The 18,772-nt window shown below is 31.6% G+C and overlaps 2 protein-coding genes across 3 annotated transcripts; both read left to right on the forward strand.

Annotated features, from left to right (window-relative positions):
• The first annotated feature begins 4 nt into the window (after nt 1–4).
• LOC110997770 lies at nt 5–8,297 on the forward strand. Its single transcript, XM_022266080.2, has 11 exons — nt 5–177; nt 382–617; nt 1,067–2,357; nt 2,818–2,999; nt 3,174–3,383; nt 3,933–5,102; nt 5,844–6,155; nt 6,460–6,759; nt 6,986–7,173; nt 7,590–7,715; nt 8,005–8,297. The coding sequence occupies exons 1-11, from the start codon at nt 159–161 to the stop codon at nt 8,276–8,278; spliced, it is 4,308 nt and encodes a 1,435-aa protein (XP_022121772.2). The 5' UTR covers nt 5–158; the 3' UTR covers nt 8,279–8,297.
• Nucleotides 8,298–9,141: 844 nt separating this feature from the next.
• LOC110997768 (cofilin/actin-depolymerizing factor homolog) lies at nt 9,142–17,077 on the forward strand. 2 transcript variants are annotated; one of them, XM_022266078.2, is made up of 5 exons: nt 9,142–9,282; nt 9,388–9,575; nt 15,480–15,670; nt 15,902–16,033; nt 16,261–17,077. In XM_022266078.2, exons 2-5 carry the CDS (start codon nt 9,573–9,575, stop codon nt 16,379–16,381), a joined length of 447 nt encoding a protein of 148 aa, XP_022121770.1. In that variant the 5' UTR covers nt 9,142–9,282; nt 9,388–9,572; the 3' UTR covers nt 16,382–17,077. The 2 variants fall into 2 exon arrangements, with proteins under 2 accessions (XP_022121770.1, XP_045485431.1); XM_045629475.1 differs by having other exon boundaries at nt 9,158–9,575.
• Nucleotides 17,078–18,772: the final 1,695 nt, after the last annotated feature.

The following is an 18,772-nucleotide window of genomic DNA, read 5'->3' on the forward strand; positions in this document are numbered from 1 at the left end:
TGTATCAGCGAAAAACAAAACATTCGCATGTGCTACATAAATGTTACATATTTGTATTTATTACAGTTTTATTACATTACATTAAAAAATAAATATAACTTAGTCGTTAAGATAAACTAATAAATGAATATTCTTTAGAAGTTTACTGGTGCTTAAAAATGTCACATCCGATAAATGGTACTTTTTAAATTTTAACCTCTTCATGGACATGCTAGATGCTATATAAAATGAATATTTATCAAAGAAAATTGTCATTTCTATATATTTTTTTATCGCATAATGTTTATTTAAGTGTGTCCTGTTGCTCTCATATCATGCTTCATTTAAATATCTACTAAGGATTTTCATTAGGACATTCATAAGCTATGTTATAATTTGCAGAATTAAAACGGCGTCTTGAAGATGACTCAACGCCTTTACCTAAAAGACTTCGTCTCGCCAAGAATGTAGTATTTTCCCATCACTTTCCAACTTCACCTAAAGAAAGAGTGATTGGTGAATGGCTAGAAGCGTTAACTGGGAGTAATAAGGTTACAAGTAAAGACTTAAAGGATGTTTTGAGTTGGTTAAACAATGTTGATGATTTTACTGTTGAACTAAAGTACAAACTGATAAAGGTAAGAATTTTATGTTTATCACGTTTAAATCAGGGAAAATAAAAATTAAAGTTCAGCTTGCATTGTGAATATGCTGCAACCATCCATAAAACTCTGTCCTCCGAGCTGATATAGAATTAACTAGCATGTAACCTATGAGATTTAATTTATAATAATAATAATGATAAAAGTACATTTAATTTCCAATCATTACAAAAATTAAGCAGGCTATAACTAGCCTAGGTCTCCTCCAGATTTTTCTCACTAACTCTGTATATGGCTTCCTTTCTGTGTTTGCTTCCTGCAACAGCTTCTCTTATTTGTATCTACCTTTTTTTGAGGTGCCCTCGGCTGTCCCTTCGTGCTTTCCTTTAGTTGTCTTTAAAGCTCACCTTTTATCTATGTATTTCCCTATATATTGTCTGCCCATTATGATTATCTATATTTAAAAGAAAATGTTTGCTTTTCAGATAGTATCGCAGTACCTTCACAATACTATTATACAAGATGATGATATTCAATTTATTACGGCTTTTATAGAAAACAGCAAATTAGCTGCTCAATTGTCAATACAAATTAATGATTATCTTTCAATTACAATGACTCTACTCCAACATTTAGCAACAGAAACAACAAATATTCTATTAATTAATAAATTATTAGATAATATTATAAGGTATTATAAAGAGTGTAAGAAAAAATTTGAATTTATTATCAAGTTTATTGAAGAAGAAAACTTAGAGACAATATTTTTTTTTCTTAATACAGAAAGTAAAGAAAAAGTGATTGATGTGTGTCAAAACATCCTATTTCCGATAAACAAGCGTACATTTTACGCTCGATACCTGAACAACTTAATAAGGAAAGATGATCTTACACATCTTTTACAAGCAAATAATGATAACATTGAATCTGTCATAAAAATTATAAATGTATTTATTAATTCAAAAGGAAATCAGCAGTTCTTATGTGATTTTACTAAAATATTTGTGTGTTGCTTTAAAACAGAGAGTCAGCTACTGTTTGCATTTTATATTGTGGCAGTTAATTGTTTAAATGTAAAACAAGGTTACATAAAAACTGCAACAAAATTCAAACCAATATTGTTTGAAGGTAATGACGTAAAAATTAAACGCAATGTATTTTTAAATATGTTAGAAGTTTTGCTGGAAAATGATGTTGATGTTAATGTCCATTTACGAGACACATTAAATGAACAGTCCAAGGAAACAAAGAAAACATTTCTACTGTTTTTACAAGATGTTATTTTGGGAACAATAAAAGAACGAAAGCCAGATAAAGCTACTTTAAATATTATAAAGATAGCGCTAAAACTCGATCCAACATTGGTAGATAAGGCAATGTTCCAGATTTTACCACAGATTATGGTTGCCAAAAAAAGTTCAAGTCTACAAGACACATATGTGGAAACTATGAATATATTACTGCAAACATTATTCAAACTTAGCAAAGGAATTAATTTCATTCATAACATTTTACCACATTTGAAGACACATTTAGAAAATGTCGATGAAGATCAAGAAAATTTGAAAGAGAAATTAAATGAATCAATAATGAGTAATGCTGATGGTGACAAGTTTAAAAGTAAAATCGTAACTAGTCTTGATATATTCCCTGAAAATTGTCTGGAGCTATATGGAAAACTGACATCGGAGTTAATGTTTAGGCAAAATAAAGACTTGTTAATCTTGTTAGAAAAGGACTTGGAAGAATGTTTAAGTTCACTTGAAGAAAATCCTAGTAAGTATTATTATTAATTAATGCCTGTAATAAAAAAAAATAACATTCAATAATGGTTAAGAAGACCAGTGTTTTCCAACGTTTTTGACTCATGCTCCATTCGTCATTTTAACATTCCTATACACCTCTATCTAAAGTACATAATGTTTTATAAAAAAAATTAGTTGTTCACTTAAGAAATGTGAGGTAGATTTTATGAAGAAATCGCTAGGAAGTTGTTAACGAAACACAGTAAGTAAATTTTCAAACATATAATGTAAAGCTGAAATTGAAATTCTAATTAGTTTAATTCGTTTTGGACTAACCTCCTTAACAATAAATCTGTCCCCTTGTGGGGTATAGGCCCCACGTTGGAAAAAAGTGAGGATTTATGAGTCAGGAATCGGTATATATAGTATTAGATTTTGTGATGTCGATGTCTATGTCTGATCTGTTATTGTATATTTTCTTAAAATTAAAGGTCCATCAGTACTAACGCTAACTGAATTCCTGGCGGCCATTTTGTCGACTGTTATGCGGCACAACAAGATGGCGGATCACACTGTCCCTCTGCCGATTAGTGAAGATTACTGGGCCAGTTACCATAATTTTGAAACGCATTGTCTGACGAAATTTGCCAAGTGCCTATTGAAATTGGATTCAGTAAGTGAAAATATTATTAAAATCCATAAACCAAGAATATGAACTCTTAACTTTATATATTTTAATAAATTAAATGTTATGCTTGTGGCTTTTTAGTAAAAGAAGATTAACAGGAAATATATAATAAAACATGGAAATCTTTATTCAACTCCTATAAAACAATTTATTTTTCAGAACAACCTGCTACTCAAATCTTTTTTACATATCTGCGTAAGCTTGGCGCAGTTAAAGATATTAAACATAAAATATAGTAATGTCAAACTGGAATTCCAACAGAATCAAAATGGCGAAGTTTTTGATTTAACATTATTATTGCCATGTTTAAATGCAGAACAATGGCAAGAAATCGCAAGCAAAGTTGACGATGAAAACGCACCGTTATTCGTAAGTTATTATTTAACCAACTTTCAAAATCAGGTTGATTCTCTTTTTTTATATAACAGGAGCAATTATATGGCAATTATACTTGATATTATGTAATACAGCCGCCCATGGACATATTGCCTGAAAGCTAGCAAGTCCGTTGCCGGCGTTTTAAGAATTATTACTTTGAAAGATAAGTCCACATAGTTGTGGTGTGCGGCAAAAACTGCCTTAAGAAACGCTCCGGTGTGGAGACAAATAACCCGCACGGCCTGTGGGCTCGCAAGTGCGTTGCCGGCCTTAAAATCTTAACCTTATGAACAGTAATTTGTCCAAGTCATCAGAATTACTTCTATTTTTGACATATTGGTATTATTTTTTGACATATTCTTAGTCTATCTATGTAATTGGCTTTTAAATTGTAATGTCCCTTTTTTTTCTTTTATAATTATAATATTTATAATAATTATTATAAAAAATTCATAGTGTAAAAAAAATAATGAAATAACCATCTATTATACACATTGCAATCATTGTATATTATTTTAAATTTAATTTGTATAATTTCAGAATAATTTACTTCTCATAAAGACAATGGCTATTAATCTAACAACATCTAATGATAAAGAGATATTAACTGATACAAAAACACATTTGATTAAACAACTCTCTGTTGGCTGTAAAACATTTGACAGTTATTATTTTAAAGCACTCTTCGCAAACTTAGATAAAAACCAATACAAACAAGTAGCGAAGTCCCTAGTTAAAATGTATGCTGTGGATTTAGACGCATCCATTTTCCTTTGTGACAGTGTTGTAAAAAATAAAGATTTATTGACAGCTTTGACGTTTGAAGTGCTTAAAAATGTTGCCAAAAACTTCGAAAATGCATCTTCGCTTAGCAAAGGTCTAGGGAAGGACTGTGACATTGAGACATTCCTCAAAGATGTGGATGTTAAAGAATATTTTTACAATTTAACCGCAGAAAACAGTGATGAAATAACAAAATACTTGGAAGTACTAAAGAATTTACAGATTTATTATCTTGATGAGAATTGCCAATTGACAACCATCTTCATTCTCTTAACATGCAAAAAGGGTTGCAACTCGAAAAAAATTAAACGTACCATAGACAACATACAACAAAGCATATTTGAATTAACGCCGAAGACTCCAGATATTTTTAAAATATTTCCCGTCCCCTACCTATTTGACTTTGATAATGGTGTTTTAAAATTATTCAAATTGCACGCTAAATCTGCTAATCACGTGTTGGTTGTGAAAAACATTTTGGAATTCGCGACGAGACAAGTTAAGAAAGATCCAGAAGTTATAAAAACACTTGTTAAACAATTGTTAAAATATTATAAAAAGAAGGAAATTCGGAGCATCGACGATTTTAGCGAAGAAGTATTTCAAATCATATGCATAGTGTTGCCATTAATTTCCAAAGAAAGAAAAAATAGTGCTACCAGTGTACCGAAATCAATATTGACAGGTCTGCAAGAAGATTTAAACCAAGCAATGCTAGATTCGTTTAAAAGTGTCGATTTTGGAAAAGATATACTAAATACCAGCAACGCAGATGCGAGTGTTATATCAGAGAATAGTATGGCAATACTAAACGCTATGGGAGCATACACTCTTATTTTAACCAAGTCGTGTGAAAGCAACGATGGAAAGGATTTAAAAAGTATGGATTGTTTATGGTCCGGTTTAGAGTTCTTTGTACAAAATGCTGTAAGTATTGTATTGTTACGATTACATTTTTAAAAATCTCTTGAAAATCTCCGCCTCGGATTTCTGTATCGTGATGATTTTTGTTTTTTCATAATAGGGAAGAAATGTTATGCCTTTTGAGTTTGACGAACACAGTCGATTTTTAGGTCTAATTTTCTGTCAATTGGTGTCTAGCAGTGGTGTAGCCAAAGTGTGACGGTCCGCAGCGGGTCCCACCTTTTTTGGGGTAACACCCACCCGGTCTCTCAACTTAAGAACCATGTACAAAAAAAAAACCCGCTGGCATAAAAATTTTCTTTTAAGGGATTCTTTCACTAGCACTTGCTCAATGTAGAATTAGGGGATTCCCGCAAAAGAGCCTGACGCTGTCGTTGGGGATCCCTGTCCCATACTCGCAATCTCTTAAAAAATTATGTCCTTTATATCCATGTCCATATAAAATTTATTGCTTTTTACCTTCGATGCGGTGACATCACCAACTTCCGCACCAGGTGCCACCCAAGGTGGCTACCAAATGACCTCAGGTTTGAGGGTAGCTCGTTCAAGCTGTTTTAATTACAAAAAAATAATCAACAAGCCCATTAGAACAGCATTGGTGTTCTCTAATCTTCTAATTTATTAGTAAGGCCAGCCTTCCAAATCGACGTCCGTTTAATATAATCTTTTCTTTCGAGTTGAGGCTTGAACAGAAGGATTTTGTTACTAAACTAAGCAATCTTTTTAAGTAACACTTTTTTTCAGTTACATTTCGTTGAAAGTCCTGAAACGAAAAATCTACATGTCGGCACATCTATAAACTTATTGACAATTGTCTTGCGATACATCAAAAAGTTGGAATTACACGACATTTTTAAAGACAAGGACAAGCTGTTTTTGCAAATATGGCGGGCTGTCAAGGCTCGCTTGTTTATGGCTTTTGACCATAGACAGAAGAAAAATGACAGCTGTTTGGATGAGTTAACGGCCACGTTGAAGTATCTATCGGAGCTGTCATCTGTTGAAGTGTTTGCTAATCATTTTGTACCTGATCTAAATACACTAACCATCCTAAAGGTAAATATTTTTCATAAAACAAATATTTAACTTCATAATAGTTCTGATAAGGCTATAGTTTTGTATCAGAGTTATAAAACGCTTTTTAACTGTACTGATTTTTAAATCTGTGGAATTCTGAAAGCTATCCTTTTTTTTATATGTCAGATTACAAACCTTTTTGTAGGTAAAACATAAAAAATATGTATTTTATTTTTAATTGGGTCAAATTTGTCTCTTTTTCGGTGTAGAACTTATTTAGTAGCAACCCTTTGGAATGAAATACACAATTTTTTATCATAATTTATAACGACCTCCTTTACAGAAACCCACAATTTTACTGAAAAATGAAGAAATTACATCGACGCAAATAATAAGCCGGCGAGTTTTGAAGTATTTATGTCTAAACATTTTACATTCATACATTACTGAAGCGAAATGTGTTGCCTTCAGTAAATTAATATTAAGATCGACAAAAAATTTACGTTTTTGGATACAGCAACACTATGAGGGGGAAGTTCATTATGGCAATGAGGTTCACGTTGTCAAAATCGAAGATTCCATTTGTGAATTGTTGAAATTCGATCTAGATGTTCTGTCCGAAGTTATTTTAACTGCGAAAAAGGTAAGTTTATTTTTCATATACGAAAATCTGTATTGATGACAATTACTTAAACCAATAATAACTTTAGATGCCTTTGTGATTTTTCTAGTTATTTTTCTAATTAATCTATCTTAAAACTTAATTAGCTTGAAAACTAAATGTTTTGCATTAGCAATTCAATATTTGACTATCAATAAAAAAATATTATATGTTATTATTAACAGAACGAATCATTACATGTCCACAGATAAACCTTGAGTACAAATTTATTGACGCCATCTTTGAACTGCAACAGCTGATATTTTACCTCCTTGGGCGTAATTCTATAGACACAAAATGTGAAATTAGTTGGCGGTCATTTTTCGTGCTCTTTGAAGGCTGTGTTGCTATCTTAAATAGCATGATATTGTCAAGAGATGAACTTCTGGAAGATAGGTGAGATTTTTAACACTTTTTTTTTGTTACATCTGGCAAAGCAAATAAAGGAATCCTTTAATTTTTCTTTTAAGTTAGTGGTTTTTGTAACGAATTTAAAGTTTTCTCCATGGTGAACAGCTTAGGTGATCCCATTAAGAAACCATAGCGAGATATTCTACTGCCAATTAATAATTTGTCAGAAAATACTTGATTTACCTAATTTTTACGAGATTTAAATCTTCCCTCTCACCAACACATTCAACATGCACCACTCTGACAAACTACAAAAGCGAACCTAAATTATAATTTACAGAGTATATTTAGTCATTATTTGGTAATCGATAACAGAGTCTCCATTTAAATCACCAAATCCGACGAAAAGCCATAGATAAATAAAGTGAGATTATGTTAAGACTATATAATTTGTATTGCAGGTGGCCATGTTTAATGCAATGCTACAAGACTCTGGTACTTTGTATGTGTGAGCGTTCAACATCTGATTTTGACATTGACAGGAACACAGAACATAAATTAGCTGAAATAGCTCATTCTATAGAAAAGTAAGTTCTATTTAAACTATTTATTATTTCCTATTAACTAGTTAAACCTAGGCTGCGGCACTAGGCGGCTGACCGCCTGCTATCCTTTAAAATAAAATAAAACTATCAATATACCGGATCCGATTCAGATCCAGTAAAAAAATGCTAAATATTAGTATATTGTCTAAATATATATTTTTTTTATTTCGCCTTGTTGATATGTTTGGATATTTTCCTTTCAGTAAAATTATAAACTAGATATGGGGATACTGTTCTGAATTTAATTTTCTCTTATTCATTTTACTTATAGATTAACCCAGTCAATTTCGAAACGAAAGAGCCATGTATCCCGAATAGCAGCGTATGCCGTAGCTGATTTTTGTTCCTGTCTAGAAAAATCGCCTCCGCCAAAAATTATACGGCAGCATTTAGAAAACTCAATAGTTCTTCTAATACAAGCCTCAGATTCAAACTACGCCATGTCGTTCCTGAGACGGGGTTTAGCAGGAGCAAGTGGGCAGATGACATTGACAAATATGTACTCTATGTACAAAAGATACCATAAATATGTTGGAAATGCTTGAATTAAAGTGATTTATTATATTATTGTTTTTATATCCTAAATCTAACGAATATCCCTTGAATTGAGCATGTGTCGATTGATTTATAAATTACGTTTTTTAAACATTAATATGTACATACCTATCTTTTAATCCGTCTCCAAGTTGTTGATTTGTGAAATAAAAATATCTCAATATGCCAAAAGGGGAAAATTTTATATCAGAAAGAAAGAAAATATAATACGATATCGTTTTAAATGAAGGCATAGTTAACTACGAGGAATTGGAATGGTCTACTTTCAACTAAGTCGATAAATCTTAGTGCATTCAAGGTTCGTTGATATAACTTTTTAATGGAATGTTTGTCATTTCGCATAACTGAAGATTCCTTATTGCAGAAATATGTTAATTGTGCTCAATGAGAATATTTTGACCATACTTTACATCGAAATATATAAAATTTAGCTCTACACGATGTTTGCCATAATACATTATCTCATAACTAATTCATCCCTGAATAACGATTGGTCAATATTAATGTGTAGTTTTGCATCGATTATCATCGATCAAAAATTTTAGTAAATTAAAACCTACTTTATTGCCTAGGACATCTAGGCAATGCAACAATATTATGACAATCACATTCGTTACGCTCTTTTAAATTTACTGTCGTATGTGCAATTCGTTTACTTTAATTATCGTAATTACCGCGGTAAAAATCAAATACAAATCGACGAGAACACAGCGGCTTCCGCCGGTCCATATAAGGAATTTTACTGAATTCTAACTCCTCATTGGTTAAAATCTTGTCGTCATCAGTGACTCACTTCTCAAGTAGTACTCGTTCAGTAAATATTCGTGAATATAGTTGTATCTCTGCGTTGTAATCGGTAACGGTTTTTTAACTTATCTTATCTTTAGAGCTATACCATAAATATTCCAACAAGAATAAAAAGATACAGTGGCTTCATAGTGTGCAACGGAGATAGTGATATTTTTCAAGTTGTCGCCTTGAGTGACATTTCTAAGTAAATACTTATTTTATTTAAACAGCTTTATATAGTTATTTGATTACGCATTAATTTTAAATTGTTTATTTGAAATATATTTTTCATTTGAATTGTATTTTAAAGGACTATAACGCAAATACAAATTTAAAAGCAAGTGATTCGACTGATTTCATAATTTTGACACATGCGCTCATTGGCCATCAAGCAATAACGTATAGCCAACATTCCAATTCAGTGTCGTTCCGGTCGCCGTTGTCGTAAAGTCGGTGAAGTTAGTGGTGGAATTTTTACGTGTTTAACATCAAAAAATGGTAAGTGATGATAATTAATTACAGTGCCTTAAACGTTACGATGTGTTTGTTATTATGGACACAGTGAAAGCTTTTTAAAAAGTGCAAATTCACGTAAAAATTAAGGATATGTGAACCGGTGCCACGATCGGCCATATTTTGCACAACCCCCTGCACAGAGTTCGCACGCCTTTTCGGAGAAATAGTTGTCACCGTTCAGTGATTTTATGCCACGTGTCGTGTTCGATATCTGTTCCAGCCATGATACCTATTCATTACAGTTCCTTTCAAGAGTGTAATTTAAGTTGGTGTAGAGTTTCACGAAAGGTTACCTTAACGGGTGCATTGACAACGGATTGTCCGATTGGCGTATTTATCATAAAGTTTTGGTGAGGGCATCGAACTCGGGGAGACCGCAATGCCGCGCAGACGCTTTAACGTTTAGCCATATATGGTCGGAGGTCGGTAAACGGTAGCCTGTCACTAATCATAAAATCGTAGGGCGTTCCTTTGACCAGTCGGGGATAATGTGCACAACAATGTCAAGGTTGTGTTATCAATAAATCCTATAAGTACGCATTTACAACGATTTCCTTGTGTTAATGGCCCATGAGTCATGATGAATCACTTAAACACTTTTTGGTTACTTTCTCTTACGAAGTTTTTATCCGTCTGAAAATCATTTGGTAAATGTCATACAATGTCGTGTATAAATATTATTTGAAGGATGTAAAGGTGTTTATGAGTAAGCTACTACATTTACGTATTTTCATTTAGATAACATACTCTTTTCCAAAATTAACTCAATTTTTATGTAGAATTGATGTAAGCTGGATGAAGATATACCCGCAGCAATTATAATTTGCTACACCTTAACATAAAGAAGGTATAGAAATCTGATGATATGAAGTGAATGACAAGATGATATCTATTGATTAGGTTTTCCATTTATGATGACATCAACCTTAACTCTAATACTATATCTAGTGCCATTGTATGTTGGCTTATAGATAGGCCATCAGCAGGGCATTCATACAAAAAGCATTCTAAAATTTGGCCATAAGAAACTATTTAACTGTATGTGAATACAATGATATGTTCAAATGTAGGTGCTTTTCTTTTGCTCCTTTCTAATGATAATCAACTCTCAACAATCAAAATCTCATATACATAAATAACAAAAAAGTCTAAGATACATAAATTATAAAAAATTACCTTCAACCTAGTTGAAAATAGCAACTATTTAAAATTTAAACCAAATATAAGCGAATATGTAAGACACACTACATAATGAATGCATTTTATTGGTACTATATTTATGTAGCTTTTCATTGTCAAAGTATCTTATTAATCAAGTGATAAAAGTGCAATTTCTTAAAATAGATTACATCCAATGTTAAGGTCACATAACTATTAATAAACAAGAGCTGATTTTTGTTTAATTAAAATAACATAAGGTTATTGAACTTGTTTTCAAATGAAGATCAATGAACTTTATTAAGCTTCTATTTTATACTGTTTTAGTTTTTTTAAATTATTATCTTAAAATTCATATTATATTACTTTTCATCCATATTTATAACCACTTTTTTTAGTCTGTGCTTAATGCAATCACCTTCAAGGTTGTAAGATTTTTATTTATCATCAACCATATTGGTTTATACTATGACAACTGATTAACACTATATTTTTGAGTTTGATAAAAATTTAATTTTCATAAAATTGTAGATTGGCTTTAGTTGTAGACAAACTAAAAGCATCAGCTAATATTCCCGGTTAGAGGGAAAATTAACATTGTGGTTGTTTTTCTCTTTAGCTTTTAAATTATTAAGTTTAAGATGTAGTATACCATATGATCAATTCTCTCAATTTTTATAACGAGACTAAGATGACAATTACGCCTCACGTTAACTAGTTTCTTAGGCCTCTTGATGATGAATTTATGGAGATGTGGTCGAAATATTTTTTTAGAACAAATCATCAATAACACATAATGTGAAAGAAAATAAGTAAAACGTCCAGCAACCCTGGGTGTTTTTCACCAAAATGAAAGTGAAAAAGAAAAACTTTGGGAATTAAATTGATTCTGACCGTGTAGCGATCTAGGCGCATTGCGACGTTTTCTCGAAACGTGTTCGTATTGATTATTACAGCTGCTGGAAATATATTACGATTTTAAAAATATATTCTGAAAGTTTTAATTATAATTCTAACTGTGAAGTGAAGTAAAAGCTCATATATATTTAAGTTATAACATTCTTTGAATGACCTATGTCAGGCTAAGAAGGTTGATCACCTTTGCCTATATACGTAGAAATACATACAGATATTAAAGGCCAAGAACCATAAAGAGTAGCGCCACAGAAATAACATATAACGACTTCATTTGTGAATGAATTTGAATTATGACTATTCTTTCAAATTTCGTGATGACAGAGATGATGTTTCGGGAAGTTTTTCTCATATAACTGTGTGATGATTCACCTAATTCAAAACATAATTTCTGTGATCACCTTCCTTAAAAACGGAAGTAATTATGAGTCACATTACAATCGTCATCATTGAAAATTGATAGCGTGAAATCATAGCTTATAATAACAATTATGAATTATTGGTAAATTTATTGCAGGCTCCAAATTTGTTTCTATATATTTTCATTATACGGCAATGGTGTACCATGCTCTTAACCCCATAGAAATTAATTAAACCATGATTAGTGAAATGAATGAAAGAAGGTACACGTGGCTTTAACGTAACATATTCTATCATACATTACTACCTTTTTGAAGTACCCCTAGTAATATTATGACGTGTTCGGCCTCTAAATAAAAGAAATCATTGTATTAAATGCATGATATGAATGATATTGTCTTAGTTCCCAGTGAATTACAATTTAAATGTGAAATAGAAATTTGTAGCTGTTTTGAGGTTGGGCTGTGATTCGACAAATTTACAGAATTACTAGCGGATCCGACAGACGTTGTCCTGTCTACACGTCTTTAATTTCAAAATTTCAATTTTTAATAAGCCATTTTGATGAAAATTATTATTCAAATGTTATGACAATATCTAACGATCCAGCACATGGTCACACCGGATATATCACAATAATAACAAAACTTTTTTTAAATTTCGGGACAGACTAAAATTAAAATTCGAATATTATTTAAAATTTGACACTGCGATGGTAGCGCTGTCTGTCGGATCCAATGTAAAACATTCCAAAATCAACAACAACTAATAAACTGAAAATTAATTAAAAAAACATTGTCCAGCGGACAAAATTGTGAATCTAAACCATTCCCAGATCCCCTTGAACACACACAAAAAATTTCGTCTAAATCGGTCCAGTCGTTTAGGAGGAGTTCAGTCACATACACACGCACACAAGAAATATATATATTAAGATTTTTACAGTACTGACCAAACTTCTTAAAATAAGTTCTACAGGTCCTTTCTATAAAAAATAAACACGTTTCGCATTTGCAAAACATACATCCAGAATAATGTACGCAAAGAAGGGCCTAATTCTCAAGTTAATAGTCCGGTCTTTCACTTTGGTAAATTATAAACCATTGAAATTAAAACAGTTTAGTACACTTTAAAGCTTAGTTTACACTTAGATGGATATGTACAAAACAGGACACCTTTGCAAATGTCACTGGATGAAGGTAAAAGATAAAAGATTACATTTAGATGGACCCCTAATTCATGAACAACATGGCGATATCATCCTGAGTTTCACACCCGTGAATATTATTTATTAAGGTCGGACAATCTTCTTGCCACTAAAGTCTACGAGACAAATGACTAATCACAAATGTTTTCAACCTACCGTAAACATTATGTCGTACTATTTCTTCTTTTTGTATGAGTGATCATTGGAGGAGTCCGTTTCCCCTCTATTCTATAAAAAAAAATATTATGGTAAGCTTCTAAAGTATATAGTACAGTTATTGTAGGATAAGAATGTTTATTATATAACATCGTGACGGTGATCGATTTTAAAAAGTATTACAATAGCTGTACATGAGAAATAATAATAATTAATACGTCATCGTTAACGATGTTTATCGCGAGATATCACGAGTAACACTTTCAATTTTCTTGTTATTATTAGGTATTGGCGTTGCACTTGAAATACCTTCAAGTAATGTTTTTTGCTCTACCGGTAGGGGAAACTATTCACTATGGTCTGTGAGTAAAATTTTAGTATATACCATCGTACTGTCTACATGATACGTATTCATCAGCAGACTATAAACTTGAAATACTAATAAAATCTAGGTACATATATATATTATACACGTAAATTGAGGGAAAAAGAGAACGCAGACAAATATGAGTGTTAAAGAATCTTTGGACTACTCCAATAATTTTAAAAATGTAAATGAGAAGTGGAGTAAGGGTTTGCTGCAATACTTTTCGAACACGTGCGCAGGCACAGACTATATTTAGACGAACGGCCAATGTCTCGAATCTATTTTTCGACGCGACGCAGTGGTATGCTATACCTTATAATTTTAGATAATCTTTGTATAGCTATTGTTCGGTTAGTGAATGAGATTTTTAGGAATGCCTCGAGCCAAATTGGCCATCCATTCCAATTAAAAAATATTTTTTTTCATTTGGGATTTTGTCTTTCTTTTTAAATTGTAATTTTGACATATAATATAATGTATGAAGATGTTTTTGCAAACAGTGATTGCAAGTAAAACTTACAATTTTATAATACTACATGTAAGCGAATTTTTACCTGTAATAATATACGTGTGGTAATCTAAATATTTATTTAAGGATATAGTAACCTGCAAATCTGGTGTATTTTAGTGTTTCTTTTTTCATTGAAATATTTAAAGATTGAACTTTATTATGTCAAATGTAATATTAATTCCTATATTCACACGTAAAGTTTAACTGTTTAGATCAAAATATTACACTATACATTGGTAAATTTATAAGTTTAAAAATGTATAAATTAATGAAATAAATAAAATTCTGTTTATTTTCTAAAATTCTGTTCAATATTCTTCTGACCTCTACTTTGTTATTGTACAAAAAGTTGGCAACCCTATTCATACGTGACATTTGTTCCGAGATAAAAATTCATGTAATCGTGAAATGTGAAAGTTCAAAGCTAAATGTCACGGGAAATTAACCTTTGTCATACTAATTAATATTAATCGCCGCTGTGTTGCGCCAAATTAATTCTAATCTTATCTATAAATAAGCATTTTGTAAGAATGTTACTTCTGGTTATGAGACAAAAGAATCGCAACGTTTATATATTTTTATTGTCTAAAGTAAAGATAAGATTACAGAGCAATACAAAATAATAAACGATTTCAACTCTCTTAATAATAAAGTAAAACTAAAATAATGTTGACAGTAGATAAGTATTTAGCTGTATCCAAACAAAACATAATTTCATTGACTTTCATCTGAGAAATCTGTACAAAATACGTAATCCCACTTAGTGACTAAATATAAACGTTAAATGGGCCGGCAGCTGTTCCATTATGTCACACGATGTGATTTACTGATATACCAAGTATTGCGTAAAATGTACTCTAAGATATAAAGAGTAGAAGAAATATTCCAGGATTTTCCATGTTGTATGTTATTGTCATACATTTAGGGTCTGTTTCACAATGTATGGATAAAGTACCAAATAGCTATGCAACACATAAATTATTTGGAAGATAAAAGTTCCGAATAAGACACTTCGCGTTTCATGACGAATAGCGCTATCTGTCAGTGGTGAAACGCAACAAAACTTGTTTATCCTACCAATAACTAATAAATAGCTTATTTGGAGCTTATCCGGACATTGTGAAACAGGCCCTAAGTCTGTAATGTCATTAGAACTTCAAAAAAATATACTTGTGTATATTCTGTATATTAATTAAATGATGTAACTTCCAGGCGTCTGGTGTAACAGTCTCGGACGCGTGCAAGACGACGTACGAAGAGATCAAAAAAGACAAGAAGCACCGGTATGTCGTGTTCTACATTCGTGATGAGAAGCAGATCGATGTGGAAACCGTTGGAGAGAGGAACGCCGAGTACGACCAATTCCTAGAGGACCTACAGAAGGGTGGCACCGGAGAGTGCAGGTCTGTTAATTAACTTCTAATCTCACATACACAAATGGAAAGCCTTCTAGAAAGTTGTACCCTCTTTAGAACTGTAATCTTATAAACTTACTTAATTATGCATTATAATTAAAATTGCTTTTTCTATCTACAAAAATAAACATGTAATTATTATTAAAAAATAAATAGGTATTATTTTAAAACTTTTTCTATAATTTATTTTATTTTATTAAACAATTTTCTACTTTTCAGATATGGCCTATTTGACTTTGAATACACCCACCAGTGTCAAGGTACCTCAGAGGCCAGCAAGAAACAGAAACTGTTCCTCATGTCATGGTGCCCAGACACCGCTAAGGTCAAGAAGAAGATGTTGTACTCTAGGTGAATATTTTAACTGTTTCATAAACAATAAATTAGTCCTGCCTAACTTTCAGAAAGCGAGAAACGGGACTTTGTATAAATACTTCAGAATTTTTTTTTGATTTCTTGAAAAGCACTTTTTATAGATAATTCAGTAAAATATTGTACAACTAGTGTAGCGTTAATCAATAAACCACTAAAATTTCTTGTTAAAAATATCATTTGAGTAAAGACCTTTTTGTTCACAGCTCCTTTGATGCATTGAAGAAATCGCTTGTCGGCGTACAAAAGTACATCCAAGCCACTGACCTCTCGGAGTCTTCTCAAGAGGCTGTTGAGGAGAAACTCCGCGCCACGGACCGTCAATAAATTAATAATTAATTAATCAGCATTTATTTAACCTCTACGCTACGACCGACGTGAAATGACGCTTGAATGCTCCATCTGTACATAATCTGTGGTATTCGAAAATGGAATTAGACTTGACACGAATGACCTAGAATTTAAAAAAAATTAGGGGCTGTGTCATTTCTCTATGCGTTTAGCAAATATCATTTTTGAAAAAGGAAACGCAAGACGAGATGGTTTGGTTGGCTATACTGATACCAAGAAGTCAAATTCAAATTGTCAGATGGTGTGTTTGGCGCGTTTACAGTGATACGCATGGGTTCTCTTTTCTTTTTTTCCCTTACGCTTCAATAGAAAAGTGCGGTCTTTAGTCGGCGACGTTGTATAGTTAATTGCTATATTGAGATAGCCGACTGTGAATTAGCTAATAAGGGATCGTCATAAGTCATAATTTAAATTATACTAATTATATTTTTCCTATAAACTAAAGAGTAAGTTAAGCTCAAACTAAATTAAATACAGTGTTTTTTTATTCATAACAGTTTAGGCGCCGGTCGGCTTTTATACTATTTAGATTGTAAAAAGTTACGATTTTTATACAATTGCCTAGTTTTGATTTTGAGATAACTGGCTGATTGCTTATGGCTCGGACCCAGCGGGCGTTGAATAAGTATTTTGTAACCAATTTATCCAGAAATACACTCGGTATAAGTGAAATTGATGGTTTTATTTTTGACTCCTAACTTTGTCTCCAGGAAAAAACAGGTTGAGAAGTTTTAAGCGTTGAGATTTTGACGGTGACCTATTATTATGCATGACTCATTTCAAAATAAAAAATCATTCATATAGGTAACACAATGTACACTTATGAACGTCAAAAAAGAGAAATATACATTAAACGCAATTTATGGCAATAAATTACAAATTTCCATGATATATGATCGTAGTAACAAAAACTAACAGCAGCATACGAATCTCTAGTAAGAAAGATACTATCTTTATATTTAACATCATTGGTTTCCAAAAATAACTGCACAGTTTCTAAACAATTGTTATGCTACATCACAAATATTTTTTGAGTTTTCGTAAGTAAAGCTTGGTGACTTGAGAAATATAATTTTTGCTGATAATTATTGCTACATTTTATTCCTGAATCAACATTCGAAACTGAATATCACGGTACTTTTTATTTGATATCGTAACAAAAGGATTACGCAGCTACATATTTGTTATGCTAGGATTAGATTTTTTTCCAATACGCATATAATTTTTTCCATCTAATACATTGCCAAGGCTGGTCGTATTTGTCATAGTTGTTTACGTGATTATTAGCTCAACTTAGTTATTTTCCAGATAACAATTGTAAACTAATAAATAAACAATCTCGACAACTACATAGAACAATAACAATGAGATTATTTTTCAAATACGCCAAACGACATGTTTTTAATTATTTTTATTATAGTTCAAGTTCCCGAGATTGTTAACTTATCATTTTACAATTGTTATCTAATTGAAAAAAAAATTGGGACAAATTTGCCGCCCTAGCCAAGGCTCAAGCTAACTCAGCCTCCTAGTAAATCCGGCAAAGTCAAATCCCTCATGCGTCTAAAGAATTTCAGTTCAGAAACAGGAGAGTTTCTTTACAACCGTTTAGAATTCTGAAGAACAATTCGATTTTAATAAGATATTTAAACTATTGTACCTAATTCTATTTGCGTCAACTACGCCCATAACCACATGAAGTGGGATGTTTTTACTGTGCAGGAAAGTTATTGATTGGAGGAATTGAGAAATAATTTAAACCAAGGCAAACAATATTTCGGCAAAAAGTTTCACAAGAGTAACCAGCATCAAAAAATAAATAACTAAAGTAGAAAAGAGTATGTTTATACGTCTATGACAATATTTGCAAAATGTAGATTATTTGTATGTTTTTTACTAAAAAATAGTGCCAAGAACTGCAACAGTTTTGTTTTATTTTTTATACTATAAAACTATCAACGATCCCAACGAATTACTTATATCAATCATAATTTTTTGAATCATCTGAAAAGTTTGAAATCTGCATAAAAGCAAAATTCGAATTGTACCGTTATTATTAATAAGCGAGCGAGTCTTTAATCGGGAAGCTTCTAAAACGCTATCAATGAACGTAAGACTTCTTTTATTTTTATTCAAAACTAGCTGACCTAGTAAACGTTTTTTGAATTTTTGTTTTTTATACATTATACTAGAATTTTTTTTTACTTCAATAAAAATAACCATCTACATTAATAAAAGAGGGGTTGATCGTAGAGGGGTGAACATTAAAGGTTGTATATAATATATATGTATGCTGGATGATAAAATAATAAAATTTAAGAGTGGACATTTTGGGGGATGAAATACATAGTTATGTCTGATTCGGAA

Source organism: Pieris rapae, chromosome 9, assembly GCF_905147795.1.
Source record: "Pieris rapae chromosome 9, ilPieRapa1.1, whole genome shotgun sequence".
Classification (NCBI taxonomy): domain Eukaryota; kingdom Metazoa; phylum Arthropoda; class Insecta; order Lepidoptera; family Pieridae; genus Pieris; species Pieris rapae.

Coding starts and splice junctions, on each gene's coding strand:
- LOC110997770 (XM_022266080.2), top strand. Junction 6,760..6,985: donor TTATTTTAACTGCGAAAAAG/GTAAGTTTATTT, acceptor ACATGTCCACAG/ATAAACCTTGAGTACAAATT. Junction 7,174..7,589: donor GATGAACTTCTGGAAGATAG/GTGAGATTTTTA, acceptor TTTGTATTGCAG/GTGGCCATGTTTAATGCAAT.
- LOC110997768 (XM_022266078.2), top strand. Junction 15,671..15,901: donor GGTGGCACCGGAGAGTGCAG/GTCTGTTAATTA, acceptor TCTACTTTTCAG/ATATGGCCTATTTGACTTTG. Junction 16,034..16,260: donor AAGAAGATGTTGTACTCTAG/GTGAATATTTTA, acceptor TTTTGTTCACAG/CTCCTTTGATGCATTGAAGA.